Genomic DNA, 16,206 nt, shown 5'->3' with positions numbered 1-16,206 from the left:
CTTCTCCGCACATCCTACCTTCCAGAAAGTGGTCGCTTTTCTGTTCATAGAATTGCTGCTATTCTTTTCTTCAATCTCCTGTTGAGTTTGTAGGTGTTCTGAATGGTTTGATAACTATCTAGCTAAATTCCTGGGACCAGACGAAATTTAGGTCTCCTACTCCTCCACCATCTTGCTCTTCCCCCTCCAAGCAGACTTTTTCTAAATAAATATTATGCTTTCCTCCTCCACCTTTTTCTTGTTTACATTATAAGCAGTAAATGACAGTGTGAGCTGTCCTAAAATCATTGATTATTTGGTGTTGGGGACCAGGCCATTGACACATCTAGGCTTCCCCCAAACACCTATGGATGGGTGGCAACTGTTTTGTGAGTTTCTTTTTTTTTTTTTTTAAGATTTTTTATTTATTCATTTGAGAGAGAGACAAATGGAGCACAAGCAGGCGAGGCAGAGGGAGAGGGAGAAGCGGGCTCCCAGCTCAGCGGGAGGACCCTGGGATCATGACCTGAGCCAAAGGCAGACACTTAACCATCTGAGCCATCCAAGCGCCCTTGTTCTGTGAGTTTCTTGCAGAGGTTTTTCCTCCCTGCAGTGACTTCATTCCTTCAAAATGAGTTCTCTAGAGAGATCATTGATGAGGTTAGGAGCATGGAGTTTGTGGATACGGGTTAGCCAGTATTCTCCATCCCTCATTGCCCAGGATTCTGCCCAGTGGTTGTCACTCCTGTCTTTTGGAATCTTTGGGGAAACTTTGAAAAGAATGCCAGTAACTGCTCCCTATACCCTGAGATTCTGATTTGATTGGACTGGCCTGTGAATCAGTGTTATTTTAAGAGCTCCCCAAGTTATTGTATTGTTGAATCTTCTGAGCCACAGACAGGATTGAGACCACTACCTAGAACAAGAAGTTTCAGCAAAGGGATAACCTGTTTGGTGATGACTTTTGTTCTCCATTTACAGTACACTATATTCTAAGATATTCTGTTGAATAATTAGGAAAAATATGGTGGTTATAAAAAGCACACACAAACACACTGCAATATCTGATACATTTAGTTATAAGATTAGCACATGCTGATCTTTGTTGTCACCCATGTTGATGTCCATTTTCTCTCACAGGTCGGTGCTGTGTTAGCATTTCCATCCTTGTATTGGGATGACACTGTTGATTTGCAGCCTTCGTCAATTAGTTCTTCCTATAACCACCTTTATCTCTTCCATTTGATCACTATGGCACACATGCTTCAGATCCTTCTTACCACAGACACAGGTAAAGCTCCCATCACTTGTTAACTGTAAATAATATTTACCCATGGTTTATTGGCAAAATTAATTATTGTGATTAATCATATATATATGCATATATATATATATTTCTAAGTTGTATGTTATATCTCTTGTTGAATGACCTTTATAGATGTTTCTTTATAGATGCTATTTAAATAAAAAGTCAGAAGAGCTGTGAAAGGGATAATTAGCTAAACCACTTGATTCTCTAACTTGTGGCTGCTCTCCAAATATACAGGGAAACCATTTGGACCTGCTGTACCCTTTTTCAGATTTCCTAATTTCAGTGTTGGGGATTAGTGTCTCCAATATTTGCCCCTACCTCAATACTTTCAGTCTTTTGATAAGCCTGTTTTTGAAACCATTCTTGATTCCTCCAGCTAGAATGATAACATCATGGAATTATGATGTAGTTATTCTCTTAGACTCTGCTCTTAGTTGAAAGCAAGGTCTGCTTCCTAGGTATCAGTGATCAAGAAGGGCTCCTGAAAATTCAGGTAATTTAGAAAACAGATAATTAAAGTGACTTTAGAACAATGCCTAGCAAAACTAAATATGCATTTATTCTTTGACTTACCAACCCCACTTCTAAGAATCTATCCCAAAGCTATACTGGCAAAAATATGAAAGGATATATGCACATTGTGGTATTATTTGGAATAACAAAAACCCCAGAGATTGGTTGAATATCCTTTGGTATATGCATATAATGGAATGTTCTGCAGCTGTAAAAAGGAATGAGCAAGACCTAAAGAAGAAGTAATCCCTAGGAGATACTTAAGTGAAAAAAGTGGGGTACAGAACAGTAGTTGTAGTATAATATCTTTGTATAAGGTATTCTAGGTATATGTATGCATATATATGCTTACATATATTCATATTTACTTACATTTTTTATAAATGAAACAATAGAAGTATAAGCCAAAAACTGAAGAGTTGCCTCTAGGTAAGGTAGAGAGTCAGAGATTTGAGCGAAGACTCTGTGAATGTCTTTTTAACATAGGTTTTTGTTTTCATTTTTGTTTTAAGATTTTATTTATTTAGGGGTGCCTGGGTGGCTCAGTCGTTAAGCATCTGCCTTCAGCTCAGGTCATGATCCCAGAGGCCTGGGATCAAGCCCCACATTGGGCTCCCTGCTCCATAGGAAGCCTGCTTCTCCCTCTCCTCCTGCTTGTGTTCCCTCTCTTGCTGTGTCTCTCTGTCAAATAAATAAATAAAATCTTAAAAATATATATATATTTTATTTATTTATTTGAGAGAGAGAGCACACAAGCGCAGGAAGGGGCAGAGGGAGAGGGACAAGCAGGCTCCCCACTGAGCAGGGAGCACTACATGGGGCTCAATCCCAGGACCCCAGGATCATGACCTGAGCCAAAGGCAGACGCTTAACCCACTGAGCCACCCAGGCGTCCCTAAAACACGGTATTTCAACTGTATTTCCCTAATAGGATCTATTCTGACCATAAAAGAACTAGCAAAAAAAAAATCATTAAACTGAAGTCATATTAGTGGTACAAATGGTATTAGGTACTAGTATTGTTATTTTGAAATTAATTTAGGTAATTTTCAGGATAAACCAAGTAAGTGTTTGTGTTAATGTCACTGGGACCCAAGATTTTCAATGTAGGAAGGAGGAGACATAAGAATAAATTCAGAACTGTGCATTCTGAAGTATGCTTCAAGTAATAGATATTCTTATTGAAAAATAATTAACTGAGGGTACTCATTTAAAATAAAGCATATCAAGGACACCTGGCTGGCTCAATTGTAAGAGCATGCAACTCTTGGTCATGAGTTCCAGCCCCACATTGGGTGTAGAGGTTACTTAAATAAATAAAACTTAAAAAATAAAATAAAATAAAGGGGTACCTGGTGGCTCAGTCGGTTAAGCATCTGCCTTCAGCTCAGGTCATGATCCCAGGGTCCTGGGATTGAGCCCCGCATCAGGCTCCCTGTTCAGCAGGGAGTCTGCTTCTCCCTCTGCCCCTCCCCCTGTTAGTGCTCTCTCTCTCTCAAATAAATAAAATCTTTTAAAAAAATAATTAAAGCATATCAGAGGGGAGGTGAGTGGGGGGAATGGGTGAAATAGGTGAAGGGGATTAAAAGTATACATATAAGGAGCACTGAATAATGATGTATAGAATGGCTGACTCATTGTATTGTACACCTGGAACTAATCTAACACTATGTTAACTATATTGGAATTAAAATGAAAAACCTTTAAAAAAAGAATAAATTCAGAAAAGTTAAGTAAAACCCAATAATTTCCCAGCCAGAATTCTAGCAAGTTATTATGTGGATATCAACAAATTGATTCTAAAGTTTATATGAAAAGGAGAAAGATCCAGAATAGCCAACTCAGTACTGAAGCAGAAGAACAAAGTCAGAGGACTGACATTACCTGACTTCAAGACTTACTATAAAGCTACTGGAATCAAGGCAGTGAAAAAACAGATCAAAAGATTAATCAACCAGAATAGAGAGCCCAAAAAATCTATACACGTCAATACAGTTAACTGTATTGTGTAACTTTGATTAGGAGCAAAGACAAATGGAGCCAAGATAGCCTGATTTTCAACAAACGTTGCTGTAACAGCTGGACACCCACACATAAGACAGAGACACAGATCTTACAACCTTTGTAAAAGTTAACTAAAAATGGGGATGCCTGGGTGGCGCAGTCGGTTAAGCGTCTGCCTTCGGCTCAGGTCACGATCCCAGGGTCCTGGGATTGAGTCCTGCATCAGGCTCCTTGCTTAGCAGGGAACCTGCTTCTCCCTCTGCCTGCCGCTTCCCCTGCTTGTGCGCTTGCTCTCTATCTCTGTCTGATAAATAAATAAAAATCTTTAAAAAAAAGTTAACTAAAAATGGTTCATTAAAAAAAAAAATGGTTGGGGCGCCTGGGTGGCTCAGTTGGTTAAGCCACTGCCTTAGGCTCAGGTCATGATCCTGGAGTCCCGGGATCGAGTCCCACATCGGGCTCCCTGCTCAGCAGGGAGTCTGCTTCTCCCTCTGACCCTCCTCCCTCTCATGCTCTCTGTCTCTCATTCTCTCTCTCACAAATAAATCTTAAAAAAAAAAAAAAAATGGTTGATAGGCCTGAATGTAAAACACAAAACTATATAAAACTATTAGAAGTTAGTGTAGGAGAAAACCTAGATGACCTTGAGGTGTGCAGTGACTTTTTAGATACAAAGCCAAAGGTACAGTATTAAAGAAGTAATTGATAAACTGGACTTCATTACAATTAAAAACTTCTGCTCTGCAAAAGACAATGTTGAGAATAAAAAGATAAGCCACAAACTAAGAGAAAATATTTGCAAAAGACACATGTGATTAACTGTTCTATAAAATATACAGTTAACAATTCAACAATAAGAAAATAACCTGATTAAAAATAAGTAAAAGACACCTCACCAAAGAAGATCTGCAGATGGCAAGTAAGCTTATGAAAAGATGTTCAATATCATAAGTCATTAGGGAATTGCAAATTAAAACAAGATATCACTATGCACCTATTAGAATAGTTAAAATCCAGGGTGCCTGGGTGGCTCAGTCGTTAAGCGTCTGCCTTCGGCTCAGGTCGTGATCCCAGGGTCCTGGGATCGGGCTCCCTGCTCCGCGGGAAGCCTGCTTCTCCCTCTCCCACTCCCCCTGCTTGTGTTCCTGCTCTCGCTGTCTCTCTCTCTGTCAAATAAATAAATCTTTAAAAAAAAAAAAAAAAGTTAAAATCCAAAACACTGACAACACTGAGTACTGGTGAGGATGTAGAATAACATGAATTCTCATTTTCATTGCTGAAAGGAAGGAATTCCATGCCATTTTGAGATACAGTTTGGCACTTTCTTACAAAGCTAAACATACTCCTACTGTATGATGCAGCAGTCATGCTCTGTGGTATCTACCCAAATGAACTGAAAACCTATGTCCATACAGAAGCCTACACACAGATGTTTATAGCAGCTTTATTCATAATTTCCAAAATTTCGAAGCAACCACATGTTCTTCAGTCGGTGAATGAATAAATAAACTGTGGTACATCCAGACAATGGAATATTCTTCAGCACAAAAAGAAACAAGCATTCAAACAATGAAGAGGCATGGAGGAAGCTTAAATGTGTATTACTTCATGAAAGAAGCCGATCTGAAAAGGCTGCATACTATATGATTCCAACTACAATTGACCCTTGAATGACACAGGTCTGAACTGAGAGGGTCTACTTATATGGGTTTTTTTTTTTTCAATAAATGCAGTATAGTACTATAAATGTATTTTATGATTTTCTTAATAAATTTTCTTTTCTCTAGCTTATTTTATTGTAAGAATACAGTATACAACATACAAAAAAGGGCTCCTAGGTGGCTCAGTCGGTTAAGCATCTGCCTTCAGCTCAGGTCATGATCCCAGTGTCCTGGGATCGAGCCCTGCATCAGACTCCCTGCTCAGTGGGGAGTCTGCTTCTCCATCTCCCTCTGCCTGCTGCTCATCTGCTTGTGCTCTCTCTCTCTCTGGCAAATAAATAAAATCTTTAAAAAAATAAAATAAAAAATAACATACAAAATATACAACATGTAGCATATATATATAAAATACATATATAAAATATGTTTTAATTGACTAGATATGTTATCACTAAGGCTTCCAGTCAACAGTAGGCTGTTGGTAAGGTTTTTAGAGCATCAAAAGATAATAGGTAGATTTTTTACTGTGCCAGGGGTCGGCACCTTTAGCCCCCAGTGTTGTTCAAGGGTCACCTGTATATGACATTCTGGAAAAGGCAAAGCTTTGAAGACAGTAAAAATATCCGTGATTGCCAGAAGTTAGGGGAGAGAGATGGGTGAATAGGCAGAGCACAGAGGATTTTTAGGGCAGTGAAACTACTCTGTATGATACTATAATAGTGGATACATGTTACTATGTATCTGTGAAAACCAATAGAATGTACAGCACCAGGAATGAACCCTAATGGTAACTGTGGACTTTGGATGATAATAATGTATCAGTATAGGTTCATTGATTGTAACAAATGTACCACTCTGGTGCTAGGTGTCCATAGTCACAGATGATGATGGATTTGTGGGGACAGCAAGTGTATGGGAACTCTGTAATTTCCACTGAGCTCTGTAATGAACCTAAAACTGCTTTAAAAAATAAAGTTTATTAAAAAAAATAAAGTTTATTAATTTAAAAAAATCTTGTTACATGGGTGTTTGCATTTATCAAAACTCATCAAATGGTACTTTTAATATTTGTGTATTTCATTGCATATAAAATTTACCTCAATCATGTACAAATATTGAACTCTTATATTTAAATTTGAAATATCAATATGATAATATATTTTAATATTTTTAAAAAAGGGGCGCCTGAGTGGCTCAGTCCGTTAAACGTCTGCCTTTGGCTCAGGTCATGAGCCCAGGTCCTGGGAACTAGCCCCGCTTCAGGCTCTCTGCTCAGTGGGGAGCCTGCTTCTCCCTCTTCCTCTGCTGTTTTACTGCTTGTCTCTCTCTCTGTCAAATAAATAAATAAAATGTTTTTAAAAAAATAAACTAGCCATTTATATCCTTTAAAAAAAAATAAAAAATAAATTTAAAAAGTATGTATTTCCTAAAGAGACCCTAATTGGAAAGGAGAAAAACTAGCAATATCCAACCAAAGTAAGAACAGGGTAATTTTAATTGTTGTCTTTCAGATGAATTAATGTATATTTTTAAAAAGCATTTTTGAAGCAAGAGAGTGCTGTTCAAATGGGATGTAACCATCTGTCACATTGAACTACAAGGTTGGCATTTTTATCCCCATTTTAATATAATAAAACTGAAGTTCACAGAACTTAAGTGGCTTACCCAGAGTTTTAACTACTCTGTTGGGTGAGTTAGCAATTGCTGGAAGGGTTTAGGATGGTTTCCTTAAGGATAGATTAATGGAGGAAAATTACCTTACAAGGTTTTTTAATTTTTATTTATTTATTTATTTATTTAAAGATTTTATTTATTTGACAGAGAGAGACAACAGCGAGAGAGGAAACACAAGCAGGGGGAGTAGGAGAGGGAGAAGCAGGCTTCCCGTGGAGCAGGGAGCCCGATGTGGGACTCGATCCCAGGACCTTGGGATCATGACCTGAGCCGAAGGCAGACGCTTAACGACTGAGCCACCCAGGCGCCCCGCAAGGTTCTTTTTAATGTGTTTCATTGCTTGAGCATGAAGGCAGGACAGCAACCTACTTCCCTTTCTAGAGTCTGAATTTCTACCTGTTAGCTAAGACTCCTAGGAACCCAGAGCAGATGACCACTAATTTCTTTACCTGGTCATATTACAGTGAGATAAATATTTATTTATTTTTTAAAGATTTATTTATTTGAGAGAGGGAGAGAGAGAATCTCAAGCAGACTCCCTGCTGAGCATGGAGCCTGATGCAGCACTCGACCCAGGGCTCGACCTTATGACCCTTAAGATCACAACCTGAGCCAAAACCAAGAGTCGGACACTTGACCAACTGTGCCACTCAGGCACCTCTGAGATAAATATTTATTAAATATCCATGTGATTCTGCCCTATTTGTTTCTTCACCTAATATACTGATAAAGTTTACCTAACAGTTCTAATATTTAAAATCAGCTATTTATCCATTCATAAAAAATAAAATAAAATCAGCTATTTAGATTGAGAACAAGGAAAAGAACCTCAGTTGAGTTGACATTGTTTATTATCCTGGAACCATGAAATTGAGGTGTAATTATAAATTGAATAGCAAATTCATAGATTTATCTTTCAGAATTTCTTTTTCAGATCTTCCCCTTGCTCAGGTTCAAGAAGAGAGTGAAGAGGCTCGTTCTGCATCTTCTTTCTTGGCAGAAGTTTCTCAATATACAAATGGGTGAGTAGCAGCCCATTAGTCCAACCTATTTGAATGTTGTTTTAATAATTCTACCTTTTAGTTCAGTTGTTTGGCAGAATAACTTTTGAATCATTTTAATTCCAGTTTTTAAAAATTAGTTGAGGGCTTTTGAAATAACAGGTACCCATTTGTTTGTTTCTGAGACTGAAACAAGTTTGGATACATCTTTACTCTTGTAAATTGTTCTGAGAACATTGGCAAAAAATGATAGAATTTTAACAAATGTCAGCATTTAGAATTTAAATAAATGTAGAAAATAGAAAATAGGTCATCCTTTTAAAGCAATCTATACAGTTGATGCACTTTACTAAATAGAGGTGTTTTTTTTTTTTTTTTAAAGATTTTATTTATTTATTTGACAGAGAGAGACACAGCGAGAGAGGGAACACAAGCAGGGGGAGTGGGAGAGGGTGAAGCAGGCTCCCCGCAGAGCAGGGAGCCCGATGCGGGACTCGATCCCAGGACCCTGGGACCATGACCCGAGCCGAAGGCAGTCGCTTAACCAACTGAGCCACCCAGGCGCCCTAAATAGAGGTTTTTTAAGACTGTTCTCTAACATGTGAAATACCTTGGCAGTGCAGAAGCTAAAACCAAAAATATAATAGGAGTGCCCTGCTGAGCTCCACTTGCTACCACACTCTCTCATCTTTGTTTTCACCTTCTTCACCATTTTTTATTTAGTTGGGTTTTCTGTTTCATTTTGGTTTTTCGTTTAGGCACTGAAGGTTGGGGGGGGTTGCAGAAGAGAGAGAGAAAAAGAGTGTGTGTGTGTGTGTGTGTGTGTGTGTGTGTGTGTGTTACTAGACTTTATTTTTTAGAGCTGTTTTAGGGTTACAGAAAAATTGAACAGAAAGTACAAAGCATTCCCATTTACTCCCTCCCCTCACAGGTTTCTCCTGTGATTAACATCTTGCCTTAGTAGATTTGTTAAAGATGACAAACAAGTATCAATACATTGTTATTAACTAAAGTCTATAGTTTACATTAGGGTTCACTTTTTGTGTGGTAGCATTATAAGTATCATATAGAATAGTTTCATTGCCCTGTGAATCACCAATTTGAATACAGAAATCAAGAAAGTATTAATTTTTTTTTTAGCTAACGTAACTCCTTTGGTTAGTTATTGATAAATATATCTGATTCACATTTCATCGTAAGGGTTAGGAAAATGAAGATAATAGTTATTTGCCTTAAAAATCTACATGGTAAAAGATGCAAGGTCTGTGGTTTTCTTTAGGAAACTTAGAAGATTTAAAGACAGAAGCTACTGCCAGTTAAATATTTTGTATTAAATGGATAAAAAATATTTAAATATTTAGCAGTGTTTTTAAAGGGGGATGTGTCTAGAGTTTTAGTCTGATCAGTATTCTGTTCTATTCTGGAATTATTTCCCCCCAGCTGCATTGGATGTGGTGTTCCTGGCTGGTATTTGTGGGTCTCATTGAAGAATGGCATCACCCCTTACCTTCGCTGTGCTGCACTGTTTTTCCACTATTTACTTGGAGTAACTCCACCTGAAGAACTGCTTACCAGTAAGTAGGAAAATGAAATCTCAAAGTAGCAAATAAGGGATTTTTTTTTCTTTATCTTCAGCCTCAAAAATATAAGGTGGGGACAGGCAAGAACCACTTCTCTATTCCCTATCTTTTTCATCAGCGTTCACTCCCGACATGTGTGCCTCTGCCTGGTGTAGGTTAAAGGTGAGACCAAAAATGAGATTAGCCTCATAAATATGCAAAACCTACTCATGGCTCCTATCTATGTATAGTTTATGTACTTAAGCTTATAAGATGTCTGCACACACAATATAACTGAAAGGATATGCAGAAAATTAGAAACATTGGTTACCTTTAGGGAAGAGAATGTTTTGGCTAAGTAGGAGGAAAACTTTATTGTATACTCTTGTTATTTGAATTTTGAACATATGATTATTACAAAAGAACTAAGATGCTGCTAGGAGAGGCCTGTTGGAACAAACCCAGGACACGTATATCTGAGTAACAATCATTTCTTTTCTTCTTTACTTGCCTTAAATCTAGATCAAAGTAGACAAGGCTTCCTTGTGGCTTTGTATGGGTAAAAATCTGAACGTTTGTATGATTTGGAAGCGTCACCAAAATTGTTCAGAGAGTCTTGCTTTTGTCCTTTGAGATTAAGCTGAACGGGTCAGCTTTACTGGCTATCACCTTCTTTATCTTGAACTTAGTTCAGTAGGGCTTATTTGATCTAGGTTTGTTCTGATTCTATATACAGGCATACCTTGTTTTATTGTGCATCACTTTATTGTGCTTTGCAGATACTGTGTTTTTTACAGATTGGAAGTTTGTGGCAAGCCTGTGGCAAGCAAGTCTGTCAGCACCATTTTTCCAACAGCATTTGCTCACTTCATGTCTGTGCCACATTTTGATTATTCTTGCAATATTTCAATTTTTTCATTATTATATTTATTAGGGTGATCTGTGGTGATTGATTATGACTGGCTGAAAGCTCAGATGATGGTTAGCTTTTTTTTTAGCAGTATTTTTAATTAAGGTCTGTACATTGTTGTTTTAGACCTAATGCTCTTGCACACTAAATAGACTACAATCTAGGGGCACCTGGGTGGCTCAGTCATTAAGCATCTGCCTTCGGCTCAGGTCATGATCCCAGGGTCCTGGGATCGAGTCCCACATCGTCCTGCTCCGCAGGAAGCCTGCTTCTCCCTCTCCCACTCCCCCTGCTTGTGTTCCCTCTCTCGCTGTGTCTCTCTCTGTTAAATAAATAAATAAAAATCTTAAAAAAAAAAAAAAGACTACAATCTAGTAGAAACATAACTTTAATATGCCCTGGGAAACCAGAAATTCACTTGACTTGCTTCACTCCGATACTAGCTTTATTGTGGCAGTCTGGAACTGAACCCGCAATTATCTCCACAGTATGCCTATAAATGGGGGGCTACTTTCCAAGTAGTTGTCTGTACAGATGTGTTGTTTGCATTTTTAGAAAATCATGTATTAATTTATCTAGTCGGTGCTGTAATACAACAGTGAGTAAGATTAAGTCTTTTACTGGGAGGAGACTAAATGTATACAAACAGATAAATGTATGTAATACAACGTCAAGTGGTGATAAGTGCTACCAAGAAAAATAAAGCAGGTCGTGGGGATAGAGAGTGCTGGGCTGGAGTAATACTTTTAGTAGATAGTCATAGAAGACTTCTCTTTGAGGACACTTTGAGCAAAGAGATGTTGAAATAAAGATGGGTTGAACTAGACAGAGAGTTAAAGGAAGAGTATTCCTAAGCAGAAGGAACACTAAATGCAAAGGCTTTGTTTGACATCATCAAAGAATAGTAAAGAGATGAGTGTAGCTGAAACATAATGAGAGGACGAGGGTGGTAGGAGATGAGGTTCAAGAGGCAGCCAGGGGCAGATTTTAGGGCCTTTATGTGTTTTGATAAGGACTTTGTGTTTTTTCCCTTTTGGTGGTGTGACATTGGAGAAACCTCATCAGGAGAATGAATCAGATTTGTGTTTTGAAAGAATCACTGTGTCTTATTTGTCACCCAGTTTTATAGAGTATAGAAATGAACATAAACAGAGACGCCTGGGTGGCTCAGTTGGTTAAGCGACTGCCTTCGGCTCAGGTCATGATCCTGGAGTCCCAGGATCGAGTCCCGCATCGGGCTCCCTGCTGAGCAGGGAGTCTGCTTCTCCCTCTGACCCTCCCCTCTCTCATGTGTGCGCTCTCTCTCACTCATTCTCTCTCTCTCAAATAAATAAAATCTTAAAAAAAAAAAAAAAAGAAATGAACATAAACAATGAAGAAATTCTATTCACAGGTTGACCAGATAAGAATAATGTGCTTATTAAATGTATTTTTATTCTCTTGCAGATCCTGCAGAAGGAGAGTACAGTGCACTCTGTAGCTATCTATCTTTACCCACAAATTTGTTCCTGCTTTTTCAGGAATATTGGGATACTGTAAGACCCCTCCTCCAGAGGTACTGTGAGGGCAAAATATCATTGTTGGGTCATTATACAGTTTGGAAATTTTAAATTAAAATTATTTGCTAAGCTTTTAGATTGATTAGACTTGATTAAAGTGGGTAACAAAAATATAGGAGATTCCTAATTCACACACTCAACGAATTAGACATAAGTCCAGCAGCCATGGGCAGCTGGACTTTGTACTTGTCCCACCGTGATTACCATTCCTTGTACTACTCTTCCCTGCAGCTGCCATTTCTTGCCAGTATCCACCATTGACCCCAGCCCCTGGGCTCTAATAACACCACAATTTCCTTTTGTTCCTCCAGCCTGGGAGAGGTGGTGGCTTCCTGTTATTGGCTAATCTTTGGGTCGCCTTGCTTTTTTCTCTCCTTCTGTCAGCCCTTGGATTGGATTTGCAGCCCTTCTGCCACCTTTATTACCAATTCCTGGTATTAAATTCCATCTTCAGAATGGTTTCTGTTTTTCTAGCAAGACTTTGATTGATTAACCCTTTAAAAAAGAGATGAATAGGGGTGCCTGAGTGGCTCAGTCAGTTAAGCATCTGCCTTCGGCTCAGGTCATGATCCCAGGGTCCTGGGATCGAGCCCCGCATTGGGCTCCCTGCTCAGTCAGGGAGTCTGCTTCTCCCTCTTCTCCCTGCCTGTGCTCTCTCTCGCTATCTCTGTCTCCTCAAATAAATAAATAAAATCTTAAAATAAATAAAAATAAAAAAGATGAATAAAAGAAAGGGGGAAAATAAATAGGCAGACACAAAAACGAAGGGAAGAAAAGCAAAGGGGTAAGATGTGAGATAGAAGTCTAGCTGAGGGCGGGCGCCTGGGTGGCTCAGTTGATTAAGTGACTGCCTTCGGCTCAGGTCATGATCCTGGAGTCCCGGGATCAAGTCCCGCATCGGGCTCCCTGCTCAGCAGGGAGTCTGCTTCTCCCTCTGACCCTCCTGTCTCTCATGCTCTCTGTCTCTCATTCTCTCTCTCTCAAATAAATAAATTTTAAAAATCTTTAAAAAAAAAAAAAGTCTAGCTGAGGGAACATGGAAAGAAGGGACAGAAAGATTTGGAGTGGGTGGCTCATTGATGAACATTGCGCTGAAGTTGTGATGACCTGTTTGCTTTTCTCTTGGCTCCCCCATATAGGTGGTGTGCAGATCCTGCGTTACTAAACTGTTTGAAGCAGAAAAGCACCGTAGTCAGGTTGGTTTTACTTCTCAATCCTCCCCTCCCCCTCAACCATCTACAGGTTGTGTTTCCAAAAGTAGTTGGTTTGTGGAACATGCTTTCCAGTCTGTCTTCTTCATTCTCACTCAGTACATTGTTTCCTACGTTTCTGTTAGGTCTTTGCCAGAAATTGGATTCTTCCTACAGTTGATTTTTTTCTTGGAGTGGCTATCCTTTCCCTCTTAAATTGTTTGACCCCACCAGCTCCTCTTCCTTAAGCTTGTACATGCTTATTTTTTTTTTTTTAAGATTTTATTCATTTATTTGACAGAGAGAGACACAGCGAGAGAGGGAACACAAGCAGGGGGAGTGGGAGAGGGAGAAGCAGGCTCCCCATGGAGCAGGGAGCCCGATGTGGGACTCGATCCCAGGACCCTGGGATCATGACCTGAGCCGAAGGCAGACACTTAACGACTGAGCCACCCAGGCGCCCCTCGTACATGCTTATTAAAAGGCACAGGAGGAGATGGCATCTTGGAGCTGCCGGTTTATTAAAATCAGAAAGTAGTAACAGTATTCCTATACACCACTTTTTTCCTTTTGAGAATAGCGTAAGATATAAATAGAACTATTCCCTCTTCCCCTTCCCTTCTGATCTGTATACTTAGAGATGACCCAACAAAACTGTTCTTCAGCCCTCCTATCTCCCTTAAGTTATGTCTCAATCAAAATCCACCTCTCCCTCAAAGACAAATTCAAATGTGACCTCCTCCTGCAAGTCTGCTCTAGTAATATCCTCTCAGCTGTGTGTGTGCATGTGTGCCTGCCAGCGCCACAAAGCACTAAACAGTAAACTCACCAGGGACCAGACTGCATGCTTATTCTCTTTGTATCCTCTCCTGGGCCTGCTTTCTGTTATGTATGTGTCTGATTTTTATTCCAGTTGAATTGCATCAGTAAACAAGCAGAGCAATTGACCCCCAACCTTAAATGCTAACATCAGTACCATTTTTCCATGGCTAAAGCAAACATTGTGACACAATGTGCATTTGCCACCTTTTCTTTTCATCTTTCTTACCCCTTGAACTAACTTCCCCTTTACTGTAAATGTACATATGCTACCTACTCCTAACCCAACTTTAGTGATTTAGAGATTATAGATCCGGCTTTTATAACTTAAATACAGTAGTATTCACATCACCAAGAAAAGAGAGAAAAGTTTAAAAGATGAGTACTTATTTTAAAACTGTTAATCTCACACAGTTTTCCCTTTATTTCAGTTCATTGTGTGCCTTTTAGAGAACTACTATTTCCTCAGCATGGTGCTAAAATACTTAAGGAGAGGGCGCCTGGGTGGCTCAGTTGGTTAAGCGACTGCCTTCGGCTCAGGTCATGATCCTGGAGTCCCGGGATCGAGTCCCGCATCGGGCTCCCTGCTCAGCAGGGAGTCTGCTTCTCCCTCTGACCCTCCTCCCTCTCATGCTCTCTGTCTCTCATTCTCTCTCTCTAAAATAAATAAATAAAATCTTTAAAAAAAAAAAATAAATAAATAAAATAAAATAAAATAAAATACTTAAGGAGAGTTAAAAGACCTAACACAGCTTTTTGGTCATGGGTAATTTACAACCTAATTATGTACATAAACTAAAGACATAAAATAGTATATGGAATATATTGTTAATGCTATAGAAATTTAAAGAGTAAAAGATTCTTAATGATGCAAAGTTAGTCTTAAAGGAGATAATTTTTAGCTGAACTTAGAAGAAATTATAGAATTTAAGTTGATCTGGGAGGCGCCTGAGTGGCTCAGTCTGTTAAGCATCTGCCTTTGGCTCAGGTCATGATCTTGGGGTCCTGGGATCAAGCCCCGCATCAGGCTTTCCCTGCTCAGCAGCATGTCTGCTTCTCCTTCTGCCTCTGTGATCTCTCTTGCTTTCACTCTCTCTCAAATAAAAAAATAATAATAATTAAAAAAAAGAATTTAAGTTAATTGGGGTTTGAGGATAGAATTTCCACGTGATTGAGATGATGTTCCCAGGGCATGCATGCAAGGCTTTTATTGTATCTGTATTGTGTGGTAAGAATGAATAATAATATTTGCAAACATGTTTTCAAGTACTAAGTGTATTATGTTCCACTTCAATATCTTATTGAGTCTTCAACGGCTGTGAGGTTCCTCCATACTATTATTTATATTTAACATTTCTTAAATCAGCATGAGTCTTTATATTTCTCTCTCCCCACCATCTCAAAAATGTGTTATTAAATTGATGGTATGCCTTATGGCTGAGAAAATATAATATGTCCATCCTCTATTTACAGACCAGGAAATACAGGCTAGGGTTCAGTGACTTGTCAGATATCAGAGAATTTAGGATTTGTAGCGAGGTCTGTCTGATTTCAAAGGCTGTGTTCTTTATATTACCTTCCTAGCCATCATGGAAATCTAGCTAGAACAATTTAGTCTTAGGAAATAGTGGAAGTTGAGTTTGGAAAGGAAACCAGATGATGAAAGATTTGAAATTCTAGGCTGAAAAACTTGGATTTAATGTAGTCAACAGGAGGAATTACTGTGGGTTTCAAGTATGGATCCTTTTGTTATTTTTAAAATACTCTACTTGGTCAGTTTTTGGCATGGGCTTATTTACTCAGAAGTAAAATTGTCTTTTAAATTACATTTCTAGATACCCTAGAAAAAGAAATAGTTTGATAGAGCTTCCTGATGACTATAGCTGTCTCCTAAATCAAGCTTCTCATTTCAGGTAAGAAGAAATATATTTCTAAAAAATGTTTAAGCTTGCAGTTGGTATGCACCACCACTAGTAGACTTTTTTAAAGTGACCACAGAGCATCCTTTACAACAGTGATTGTCAA

The 16,206-nt window shown here is 38.8% G+C and overlaps 1 protein-coding gene across 1 annotated transcript in view; it reads left to right on the top strand.

Annotated features, from left to right (window-relative positions):
• UBR1 (ubiquitin protein ligase E3 component n-recognin 1) overlaps positions 1 to 16,206 on the top strand; it is a 150,696-nt gene that overhangs the window by 115,617 nt on the left and 18,873 nt on the right. The window contains exons 39-44 of the mRNA XM_021695652.2: positions 1,120 to 1,270; positions 8,078 to 8,165; positions 9,585 to 9,718; positions 12,060 to 12,168; positions 13,312 to 13,368; positions 16,017 to 16,094. Of these exons, the coding sequence (XP_021551327.2) occupies positions 1,120 to 1,270; positions 8,078 to 8,165; positions 9,585 to 9,718; positions 12,060 to 12,168; positions 13,312 to 13,368; positions 16,017 to 16,094 (617 nt within the window). The remainder of the gene's footprint in view (positions 1 to 1,119; positions 1,271 to 8,077; positions 8,166 to 9,584; positions 9,719 to 12,059; positions 12,169 to 13,311; positions 13,369 to 16,016; positions 16,095 to 16,206) is intronic.

This window comes from Neomonachus schauinslandi, chromosome 9 (assembly GCF_002201575.2).
Source record: "Neomonachus schauinslandi chromosome 9, ASM220157v2, whole genome shotgun sequence".
Lineage (NCBI taxonomy): Eukaryota > Metazoa > Chordata > Mammalia > Carnivora > Phocidae > Neomonachus > Neomonachus schauinslandi.
This window is presented reverse-complemented; position numbering and strand designations above follow the sequence as displayed.